The sequence below is a fragment of the Phoenix dactylifera genome, chromosome 3, assembly GCF_051530095.1.
Source record: "Phoenix dactylifera cultivar Ajwa chromosome 3, Ajwa_hap1_PhDact_Kaust_v1.1, whole genome shotgun sequence".
Taxonomy (NCBI): domain Eukaryota; kingdom Viridiplantae; phylum Streptophyta; class Magnoliopsida; order Arecales; family Arecaceae; genus Phoenix; species Phoenix dactylifera.
This window is the reverse complement of record NC_143192.1, coordinates 44,740,607-44,752,555: the sequence shown is the minus strand read 5'-3', so window position 1 is coordinate 44,752,555 and position 11,949 is coordinate 44,740,607. Positions and strand designations below refer to the sequence as shown.

Below are 11,949 nucleotides of genomic sequence, written 5' to 3'. Positions count from 1 at the left end.
GATGGTATAGACATATATGTAATAAAAAATTAAAAGTTTTACATGTAAAACTAATATTTTATAAAAGTATGCATATACATATTAATTTTAAAAAATATTTATATAAATTTTAATATTTAAGAAAATATGTACGCACAAATAATTTTTTTTAAGAGTTTATATACGGATTATACTGTCACCGCAGAAATGAAAGAGAAAGGAAAGTCCCCAGGCAATGGATTTGAGACGTTCGGGGTGTGATAAATTTAAGATTATATAATTTCAAATAATATTTTTTTAATTCATATAATATCTTCATCGTGGGTCACAAGTCACAACTCACAACGCACAAGTCGGGCAGTGCCGGCTTTCAACCTACTGACGGGTCGGGCACGGGTCAAACTTCCCATTCACATCCAAAACCAACGTTCGGAGTTTATCAAGACGCGGATTCGGATCCGCATAAATCCGAACAATCAAGATTCGCTAGATCGTTAATTTCGAATCCCTTCCCCTCCGACCCTCCGCCATATACGGCTTCCGTCCACGGCATCAGCCCCTCCTCAGTCCCGATAAAGAAGAGGGAGAAAACGGGAAGAGAAGAGTGCCGTTTCCTTTTCCTTTCTCTCCCAGTGAATTTGGGCGTTCAGAAAATTTTCTGTTGAGGTTCTAAATTTCGCTCTCAGTCGCAGCTCTACTTCTCAAACCAGAACGCTGTTTCGATCCCTCAACCGGTGGTCTCTTTTCACCATCCGGAAACCCTCGCGGCCGCGGACTGGATTTTTCACTTGCCGAGGTAATAAACTCTGTTTTTATCTGCTTTGGAGAGCGGTATAGCACTCGGTTCTGGTTATCTTCTAGGGTTTGATATCAAAGGATCTTGATTTGGTTCCTGGAGAGGGTTCTTGTCTCGCGTAAAAGCTACCATGGCCATGGGTAGCGGAAATTATGTTTTCTTGGTGGTTTAGGGAGAAATTTGTGCCCTAATTTTGCAGATCCGAGCCGCCGAGGTCTTTTATTAAGAGCGTCGGATACGACGAGCAGAAAGTGGTTCTTGGCTGCATTTTCTTTGTTAATAGTTCAATCCCGTAAGCAGCCTACTAGGATAAGTTCCGTTACGTAAGCTACTCATTTGGGTAAAGAAATTAACTGTACACTGGTTTTGCAATTAGAGGGGAAAGGGCTCTTGCAAATTCCTAGGCTTTGCAGCAAAATAGAGGATTAGCGATGCAAGTTGGTTGCCTTCATTTGACTGGCGGGCTCGCTTAGGTTTGAGAAACAATTTGACGAGTATGCGTTACATGTTTCTGTTTGCTCTGAACCTTTTCCGTTAATTCAAGGTGGGTGAAGAGTGCATGTGGGAGCACCAGAGTTATGTTCCAACTTAAGGGATAAATTGCAAATGTATTTGCCTCTTTCACGTCGTCCGTATTCACTGGTCTATGAAATAACTTTAGAGGTGATGGAAGATTTTGCTTGTATAAACACGGCATCTTACTCGATTTATATGCCATAGATATATTCACTTGTCTTCCATATCCTCTTGTTTCTTGATTTCTTCTAGAGTGCTAGTCTGCTCTTTCTTTTAAAGAATGTTGTCCTTTCTGTGTTACTGTTATAATGGGTTGTAAATGTGCTTGTAACTTGTATTGCCAAATTTTGTAGACCTTACAATCTGCACATACAAACTTACCAAGACATATTTTCGCCTGAAACTAGGACCCTAAAATTGGTTTTGTAGAATTGAGTGTAGCTGGTAGATCTTTGAAGCAACTCTTAGCATGTTATCTTTATCATTTATCTACAAACATTTCATCAATGTGTTCTTTTTTCCCTTTCAAGATTGTTGATAACCATAGTTTGGGAATTGTCTGTGTTGGAACCAACATTAAATGTCATTTGGGAAGTATTTATAAATATTTCAATATGAAACTATCGATAGTTTCCCCAGTTGAAGTTAAATTTAATTTAATATACCAACTTTGTATTGCTACTCATTAATCCAATGGTTGATAGTGCATGGTAATGACTAGAAAAAAACATCATATGTGATTTCATATAGAAAATCTATCTATGGTTCTAAGTAAAGTTCGCCGTTTTGATACCAGATTAAGTATTGGTACCATGCTAGTACAATCTCGGATGGCCTGGTACGGGGGTAGGTTTGGCGTACCAAGACTCGATACACCATCCTATATCGAGTTTTGGTTCAGTACCAATATAGTATGGTACACTTGGTATGGAGTGGTACATACCGGTGCAGTGAACCATGATATCTTTTAAGGATGATGCCTATTAATAGATTTTGATCTTTGGTAAACTTTCAAAACTTCCTAAATAAATATACTCGCTAGGTATGAAAAATGTTCTCTTCTTATACCATTCTTCACCGTAGGTAAAGAATATCAAGTACTTGTCAATCATTTTGTTTTGTTACTCAGATAGATGCTTGCTCCATTCATCTATCTCAAAGGTAACAAAATGTGTACTTTTGTATTGACATTCTTGACAATGAATCCCTCTTCCTACAAGGGGCATTCTAAATGCTGGTCATAGCTAATCTGGTCTGCAACACTATTTTGTCTTGTCATAGAAGCACAGGTTAAGCAGTCATCGACCAATCTAATGGCCCATCCTCCACTTGTCAAGGCTTTGCCTATTCTGTTGCTGAAATTATTGACCTACTTAATTCATGTAGGAATACATTATTCTTTGTCCTCTTGTCTTGCAGAAATATAAAATGTTGATGCATATTTCAATGAAATAAGCATTTGTTTGAGAGAGGATCTTTGTTCTTAGGCTGCTGCTTGTAGGCTGCAATTTATTTGGAATGTAACTTGACTCTTTCCAGACCAGTATATCTATACAACGAACTTACATGATCTGATAAGTTGAACCTTAATTAATTAGTAAAGTGAACATTTGTTATCGCGACTTGTTATTAGATTAGATCTGTCCTTGTCTCTTTACTTTTTATCTCTGATTAAGTTTTAAAGTAACGAAGGTGATATATCGACCTTGGTGAGTCCATGTTATGATCAAGCCTCAAAAGAGGACAATTCCATTCTGAAGATAGTAAATCCACAATAATTAAGGTAGAAAAGAAAGGTTATAAAACGGGTAATATTTTCAAAAGTTCTGTAATAATTGTTCTTTTCCCTTATGAAGCCACTAAATTGTTTACTATTCATTTCACCAACCAATAAGGTACCAACCAAGGTTCACTGTCTTGGTACTGGATTCCATATTAGTACCATCTTGGTATAGTGTTGGTATGCCTGGTATGGAGGTTGGTTTGGTGTACCAACACTTGTATGGCTTTATGTATCGTATACTGGCTCACTACCGATATGGTATGGTATGTTTAGTATGTACGTGTACTGACCAGTATAGCCTACCATGGTACCATCAAGAAGAAAATCTATCCTAATAGTCAAAATTCTACACAGTTAGCTTCCTCAAAAGATGACGTGTCTTTGGATGCAATGGGCTTCTTGTTGATGGTGATCAGCCAAAGTTTAAAAACAGATATACAATTTTGCTGGTTCAGAGAACATGTCTTTTGGATAGCAGTGTAATAGCCTTCACATTGAAGCAATCTGGTGGTAAAAAAATGGCTCTTAGATCAGGTTTAAAACTGAGATTTATCCTTTGTTTTCACTGTATGTAGGCAGCGAATCATAACTCTGAAGAAATAAAAAAGGGTAAAGAATAGGAGAAAACAAGCAGAAAGATATAAAAGACATATATGAAATAGGGGGTGGGGGAGGAGAAGAGAAAAAATCCCCATTAGCTCAATTATTTCCAGGCCATCATGTCCAACGCTATGAAATGTGAATTGTGGCCTTACTTCTTGTACAAGATTGTTTTTCCTCTATTTAGCTGAACTTTTGAAGAAGAGTCATAAGGAACTCAAAGGTCTAATAAAGCAAATCCTGAAACTTAAATGAACTTTTACAAATAAAGAAAGAGGTAAAACAACAATATATGATATTAATCTGGCTAAAAAGATCTAGTCATAATTTCTCTTGAAATTAATACTAGATTTGGTTAAAAGGATGATCTTATTGGCCGATTGCTGATGTCTGCAAGCAGTGGCCCAGAGCTTCATAAGTTACAGTTTATTCTGGAGTTGAACTATGGCATATTTTTTGGTTTTATCAGATCACCCCCTGACTTCAGCAGAATGACTCATATTTGAGGATCATAACATTTAAACTAAATAAGACCAACAAAACAAAGTTCTGGAGCTTAAAGCTTTCTATACAGTCAGTCTTGCATGTCTGAAATGTGTGTTTGGTTGTGTGTTGTTGAGGCGTGCTTTTGAAAAATGAACCAGTTGTCTGAACTTCTGCATTAACAAATAACACCCTTTTCATTTCAATTCTTTCCTTTTCTGCACTGAAAAGCTTCAATTTCCATAGATATCTTATTCCATCTCGTGAATTTATTATGTTAGAGTTCAAACAGATATTTTTTGGAGGAAAAAACCATAGATTTTCTTTTTTAATTTAATTTTAATTTTTTATGATACAACACCTGCCTCCTGAGCGGGGGCAATGCTAAGTTGTAAGCAAGTATCACAAGGTTTGTTTAAGTTGAGAACCCTTGGTTATAGATTGGGCATTATTAGTTGTAGTCATATGGGGTGTTATTAAGAGCGAGAGCCTAGATGCATGTCAAATAGGAAACTTATTCCAATTTGACTTACTAAGAAAAAGGGGTTGCTAGTCTCTGATCTATCTCCTGCTCCCTGAAAGCCACTAGCAGCCGACTCCTCATGTATTTTGGTTGTTTGCGAAAACATCGAAATGGAAAAGCTTTCTTTTATTTGATATGGCATCAAGATCAAGAAGGTGATTCCACGTTTTGGCCTCCCTCTCCTCTCTTTCCCTCAAGTTGATAATTTCTTGATGAATTTGGTATTGATGGTTTTATGTTCTTATCTTACACGTGCAAACATATTTTTGATTACATTAATGAAGGTCTAGCTTGCATGAGGCATAGGTATATGAGATACATGAGGAAAGGAGGCACATCCTCTTCTTGCTTTAAATGGATAGAATCAAACTATGGTCACAAATCGAGTAGAGAAATAGTTGTTATCAGCCTGATTATGCGAAGTACTTGACCTTTTTTAAGATCTACTTGATACATGACTACTGTGGATATCGGGTGATTTATCTGAAGATCCTTTGAGATGACTTGTCAAGGCTAAAATAACTTGAGACATATTAGTACTTGATAGGCCCTAATATCCAAAGTGTATTTCATTAAATGATCTCTTCGCACCATGTATTTGACAATCATGTACATGTGTGATTTCAGATGCTCTTCTTCTTCTTCTTTTTGGGTGGGGGTTAGAATTAGGTTTGTAGGAATTCTATTTATCAATTATGAAGCATACATGGATCATTGTCCAATGATAGTTTGTAAGTTAACCGCAAATCATGAAAGTGGTGAAAAACATTTTAAGTTCAATTTTTTTTACCATTATTTGCCAACTATTCTTTTGCTTTACTAGGCCCCTCAGTTTGTAGAGTATATTGCAGTGGAAATCCTATTGTATCAAGTATTTGATATTCTACCCAAGTAGGAGTGGCAATAGGTTGGGTTGGATCGTGTTCAGGTTGGATCAAAATCCTCGATACACAACCGAATTATTCATAATTGTGCCGACAATAATGTATCCATACCCGATCCTTTTTAATTTTTATATGTGTCCACCCAATCTTCCAACACAATCATGGCTTCATTTTTCAATTATATACTTTAGAAAAATTGAAAGAAGATGGGGCAAAGAAGAGAGGATGCAGTGTTATGTGTCAAAATAGAGTAAGGAGACTTGTCAGAAGAAATTAATGTAATGATCTAGAAGAAATCATGTACATGCTCTGTACATGCTTTCCACTCTACTTATCTTCAATAAATTTTGTTCGTTTTAACCATTAATCTCACAACTTACCTAATCACCTGCACCAAGTTAGTTCATGTCTCACCACACTATCACAATTTAGGACTTTAGGGCTACATTTTAAGTGCTTCTCCAGCCCAAGTTGACTTGTCAGGTCTGGGGCGCAAACCCAAACCCAAACTCAACCTCATTTATTTCGTGTTGGACTTGGGTAACTCAGATTGGGTTGGCTGGTCCACTCAAAATTTGCCACCCCTACAAAATAGGAAGGATTTGCCATATTGGTTTTTTGTTTCCATTTAGATTTCAACCGTGCTTTGAATATCATAAATGAAACTTCCGAGAGAAACTTCCAAAATTTGTCTCTTGCCTGGAAAGATACCTGTGCAAATGACTTATGTTTGCTCAAATTGACTCAGTAAGTGCTCTCATGAGCATCCCATGTTCATTCATATTCAGGTCTCTAGTACTGAAATCGGTTTCTGCCATTTCAAGATCCATTATATTTGGTAATGTGTTGTTCAAAGTTGATTTATGTTAGATGAACTGTTTGTTTGCCTTCTCAAATGCTTGCTATGTGCCCTTTTTACAATTATATACTGGAAACATAACCCTGCTTGTGGGGCCCTGCTTCAATGTACTGTAGCCAGTTTTTGTTTGGTTACCACCTGAAACACTAAAAGATTTGGTGAACTCTCTTGAAGATCAAGGGAACAATAAAATGGGAGGATTGCACATTAAGGGCACTTGAGTATTAGGTTGATTAAAGATCATAACTTAAAAGAAACTTTTGAAAGAGGATGATCCTCTTTTAGGTTCTCTTAAGGGTGATTAGACATGGCTAATCCACACAAACAATTAAATGACATAGCTTGAGACATTCCTCTTAAAAATTAATTAGATGAAGATCATGATTTGCAATTTTGCATGAATATGAACTTATCAGTAAAGATATTCTAGTTATTTTATCGAATTTGTGTGTTGTCTGGCCTAAGCGAGTAATCTACTCCAATCTCTTGGGAGGGGCTTTCAGCTCTTTGAGATTTGAGGATTTAGTTTTCCTTTCTCTAGTGCAGACATTTGGGTGCCCGACGATGTCTTACTCATGTAGAGTTTTGTATGTCTTAGTATTTGTGTTATAGTAACAAACTTCCATTTGGAGGGGGGGGGGAGCTGCCCGTGGGTCATCTGAACACTTAATGGGATAAAAAGGAAAAAAAAGACCAACTTCTCATATTGCACCTCTTCAAAACCATCCCTACAAGCTTCACCTACTTTCAAGGCTCATTTGTGCTCAGATGCTCTACTTTTCTAATTTTGGCGTTACTTTCTAAACATTTTGTTATCAATTTGTCAACCTAAAGTTTTTTTTTTGACTTTTCTGTAAAAAATCTACAAAGGTACATGAGATTGTATTTCTTTTATAATTCAATATTTCATGAATTTACGTTTTCTTATTTATGTTCATTGTCTTCAGGGATCATATAGGTGATGTTTACATCAAGGCATCCTTCTGATGTTGATGTTGGGAGTCATTTACCATGGTGTCCAAAATTTCACATTGCTTGGCATACCAACTTTATCTAGAACCTGCAGTTCAGGACTTATTTTCTGATTCGGCGGGAAATCTGCACATTGTTGTAAATGTCTCTCTTTAGCAGGTTCTTTTATAGGAGACCTCCTGATGGTTTGCTGGAATTCTTTGATAGAGTTTATGGTAAGTCTTTAAACTATTTAAATTGGGTACATCTGGATATTTCCCTGTATAAGATATTCTTTTTTCTTATGCAGTTTTTGATTCATGCTTCTCTACTGAGGTTTTATCTGATGGAATATACCATATCTACTTGCGTGAAATTGTAACTGAGCTCCATGAAGAATATGCCGATTCTTCCTTTCTTGCATTTAACTTCAGAGAGGGAGAAAAGAGAAGCCAATTTGCAGAAGTTCTTTGCGAATATGATATCACGGTCATCGATTATCCACGACAGTATGAAGGCTGCCCTCTTCTCCCTTTGTCTCTTATTCAGCACTTCCTTCGTGTCAGTGAAAGTTGGCTGTCTCTCAGGAATAATCAAAACATTATATTGCTTCATTGTGAGAGAGGGGGTTGGCCACTTTTAGCATTTCTTCTAGCTTGTTTTTTGATTTTTAGAAAATTGCACAGTGGAGAACGGAAAACTCTAGAAATTATCCATCGTGAGGCTCCTAAAGGATTTTTACAACTTTTATCACCACTGAATCCATTCCCATCCCAGCTCCGTTACTTGCATTATGTTGCTAGAAGGAATATTTCTGCAGAGTGGCCTCCTATGGAACGAGCTCTTTCTTTGGATTGCCTCATTCTTCGTGCCTTTCCAGGCTTTGATTCTGAGAATGGATGCAGACCGTTAGTCCGTATTTTTGGCCATAATCTCCATAGCAAAGATGGCCTGTCAACCAACATGATTTTTTCAATGCCCAAGAAGAAATCCTTGCGACACTACAGACAGGTATTTCGTTTTCTTATTCTTCTTAACATGCTGCAGTTTGTTCCAGTTCCTGTATCTGAAGCAGCGGAAGATGATTTGTCCATACAGGAAGACTGTGATGTGATTAAAATTGATATCCAATGCTTAGTTCAAGGTGATGTTGTCTTGGAATGTGTTCATCTTGACTTTGATCCAGAAAGGGAGGTTATGATGTTCCGCATCATGTTCAATACTGCTTTCATTCGGTCGAATATATTGATGCTGAACTGCGATGATGTGGACATACTTTGGGATTCAAAGGATCTGTATCCAAAAGGTTTTAGAGCAGAGGTAAGCATAGCTTGGTGTTCTGGGTAGTCTTTCATGCCAATATGAATTTAGAAATGTTGATCTATCTTCTTCTGTGTTTCCTGTGATAAATTCGGAATTCAGGTGCTTTTTGGCGACATTGAGAACATCTCTCCTCCCAGAGCTCCAACTGCAACTTTAAATGGTGAGGTAAAAGGTGGATTGCCTATAGAAGCCTTTTCAAGGGTGCAAGAACTTTTTAATGGTGTTGAATGGGTTGAAAGCAATGATGCTGCTGCTTTTTGCTTGCTCAAACAAATCTCGGCAAATGACCTCCAAGAAAAAATCGAGAAGCTGTTTTTAGGTGATGGGAAAGAATTTTCAAGGCTGCAAAGTAAAGTTGGTTTACGGATGCCACTGTTCTCGCCTTTAGACTCTGATGAAGAAAAAGATTCTGTAACTTCAGATTCTGTTTCTTCGGTGGACCATGAAAGGGTTCAACATGGTACAAGTATCACTACAGAATTAGAAAACACACCTAATGATCATACAAATCAAGATTCTAATTTGACAGGTGAGGTTACATTTCCATATACTAGTGCTTTTTCTTGGGAATTGAAAAGTTATGCCTGATAATATATTTTTTTACAACAGGATTTGCACAGTCAACTTCCTCTATGGTTGTTATGCGCGACAACAGTATTCCTTCATTGCCACCACCTTCAATAACTTCATTTCCTTCCTCTGCAGTTGGTCTTACATCTGAACCATCAGAAACACTTACTGCTCTGCCCCAAGCTCCTCACCCTCCCCACCCCCCTCCCCCTCCCCCTCCTTCTCTACCTCATGATTTGTCTAATCCTTCCCCTTCTTCGCCTTTGTGTCCATCATCTCTACCCTCTGAACCATCCTGGCTCGCAATTAAAGAAGTCCAATCATCGTCGTCGTTGTTGACTTCATTTAGTGGATCCATACCACTGTCATCATCACTGCGGCCACCGCCGCCACCGCCACCGCCACCACCATGTTCAACCACAAGAGCTACAGAGCCTCCACCTCGTCCTCCGCCTCTCCCTGACACATTTAATAAAGGTCCTCTACCACCTCCATCACCGCCTATTGTCAATGTATCTACCAGTTGTCCTCTGCCTCCACCACCTCCTAGTCTTCCTACTAAAACCAGTTCTAACCCTTTGCCTCCACCTCCACCTCCTTTTCCTATTATATCAAATAGGAGCCCACCACCACCACCACCACCTCCCCCTACTACGTCTAATAAGATTCCTCCTCCTCCTCCCCTCCCTGGTCCTCCTCCCCCTTCCATGTCTAAAAAGGGTCCTCCACCCCCACCACCTCCTCCTCTAAGTTCAACTCGCGTTGACCTTGGTACTGGTCATGGGACTCCACCACGACCACCACCACCACCACGACCACCACCACCACCACCACCTCCACCTACTATGCCTCATAAGATTCCTCCTCCCCCCCCTCTCCCTCCTCTCCTTGCTGTGTCTAAAAAGGGTCCTCCTCCTCCACCACCTCCTCCTCCAAGTTCAAGTCGGGTTGTCCTTGGTACTGCTTGTGGGGCTCCACCTCCACCTCCCCCTCCCCCTCCCCCACCTCCTTTGAATTCTGTACGAGCAAGCCCTCCAGCCCCACCTCCTCCTCCCTTGGTACCTAGCAAGAGAGGCACCATGCCTCTGCCACCTCCTCAAGCAGCAAAACCTCCTGGAGTTGTGCCTCCTCCACCACCCTTACATGGAGGAAGTCGTGGAATACCAGGTCCACCACAGCCTCCTGGATCCAAGGTTTCAAATGCACCAGCACCATCCCCTCCAACTTTAGGTAGGGGAAAAATTAGTATATCAAGTTTAGGAAGAGGTTGTGGATCTACACAACCTGCTAATGCACCAAAAAAAGCTTCATTAAAGCCATTACATTGGGTGAAAGTTACTCGTGCAATGCAAGGAAGTCTATGGGCTGATAATCAGAAACAAGAGAATCAGTCAAGGTAACTGCACTTTTATAACCTTGAAATTTCCAAATATTTTACTGATAAGCTTGTAGGCTTGCTTTATCGGGAGGATACTATGGGAGTCTAGTAGAACTGAATGGTCTTGTAGTCTTGTTTGGTCGTTGGAGACCATGGCCCTGCAGTTGTAACCTTCTGTCTTTAATCTCTCCATCCAGAAACAATGCAAAGTAACAGTATATGCTATGGTCCTCCCAATGTGCAATAGATTTGAAGAATGGCATGTAGTTTCAGTGACATCTTAACTGAATGATCTAGAATGATGAAACTGAGCTAACACCAAATTCTCCAAACCTAAAATTCCCATATTGAAGTCAGATAGGTTTGTTATTTTAGACCACTTTTTTAAATATCTGAACAATCACTTGCCAGTGCCTTCTACATGTATTGGTTTTACATGCCAATGATTTTTGTTTAAATTTAAATTCTCATCAGTAAAATGTGTTGGATAGGGCCCCTGAGATTGATCTTTCTGAGCTGGAAAGTTTATTCTCCGCTAATGTTGCAACTGGTGGAAGCGGGAAAGATAAGGGTGGAACTCGACGTGGTTCTAGCATCAGCAAGCCAGAGATAGTTCAGCTGGTATTTAATATAATATTCTTTTAGATCTTTTCTAGAATTTTGAACTTGAAGTTGAATATTCTGTCTAGTATGTTTTGGTGAGGTATGGATTAGATCTTACAGGTGCTGAGCAGTAGCAGGTCATGTTTTGCTGACATACTCTTGTTCGTGTTATATGTTTTGATATCCTGCTTAAGGTTTCTGAATAATTTTTTAAACATAATTGAAAATAATCGAAATTAGCAGTTTTTTTCTCCCCCCTGAATACAAGCCACATTCAAATCTTATGATTTACCTTGTTGGTCAAAATTCTGTGAATGTTCGTGTTATTGCAACCCATGCAGACTAATACCTACATGTTCATGTGCTTTCTGCATGGACAGGCATACTGAAACATGTTGATATGCATATTTATTGTAGTATTTTTTGTTTCAATTCACCTAGGTTCAGTCTTTGGGCAGCTTTGCTTGCATAACTTAAGACTTAGGTGATATCTGGTTAAAAACCAAAAACCAATTATATTTGATGTTTTCTGCCTACAATTTATTTGGTCTGGAAAGGAACAATCTGAAAGTTAATATATATATCAGTACGATTTGATATTTTGATTGATGCTTTGGAAGTATCCACTTCAACAACGTTTTAATTGATATGGGTCCTAACCAAGGATTCAAATCTCAAGGGTTGCTAACTTGGTACCATGT

At 38.7% G+C, this 11,949-nt stretch overlaps 1 protein-coding gene across 4 annotated transcripts in view; it reads left to right on the top strand.

Annotated features, from left to right (window-relative positions):
• Positions 1–472: 472 nt before the first annotated feature.
• Positions 473–11,949, top strand: part of AFH14 (Formin Homology 14) — a 31,910-nt gene continuing 20,433 nt past the window's right edge. For 2 of the 4 annotated variants that reach the window (XM_088718597.2, XM_026805188.4), the window contains exons 1-7: positions 509–775; positions 7,371–7,610; positions 7,685–8,385; positions 8,473–8,694; positions 8,797–9,226; positions 9,307–10,663; positions 11,137–11,266. In XM_088718597.2, the coding sequence (XP_088574723.2) occupies positions 7,538–7,610; positions 7,685–8,385; positions 8,473–8,694; positions 8,797–9,226; positions 9,307–10,663; positions 11,137–11,266 (2,913 nt within the window). In that variant the 5' untranslated portion in view covers positions 509–775; positions 7,371–7,537. Of the gene's footprint in view, positions 776–7,370; positions 7,611–7,684; positions 8,386–8,472; positions 8,695–8,796; positions 9,227–9,306; positions 10,664–11,136; positions 11,267–11,949 lie in introns of all 4 variants that reach the window. The other 2 variants (XM_039121412.3, XM_039121408.3) reach the window with 2 other exon arrangements.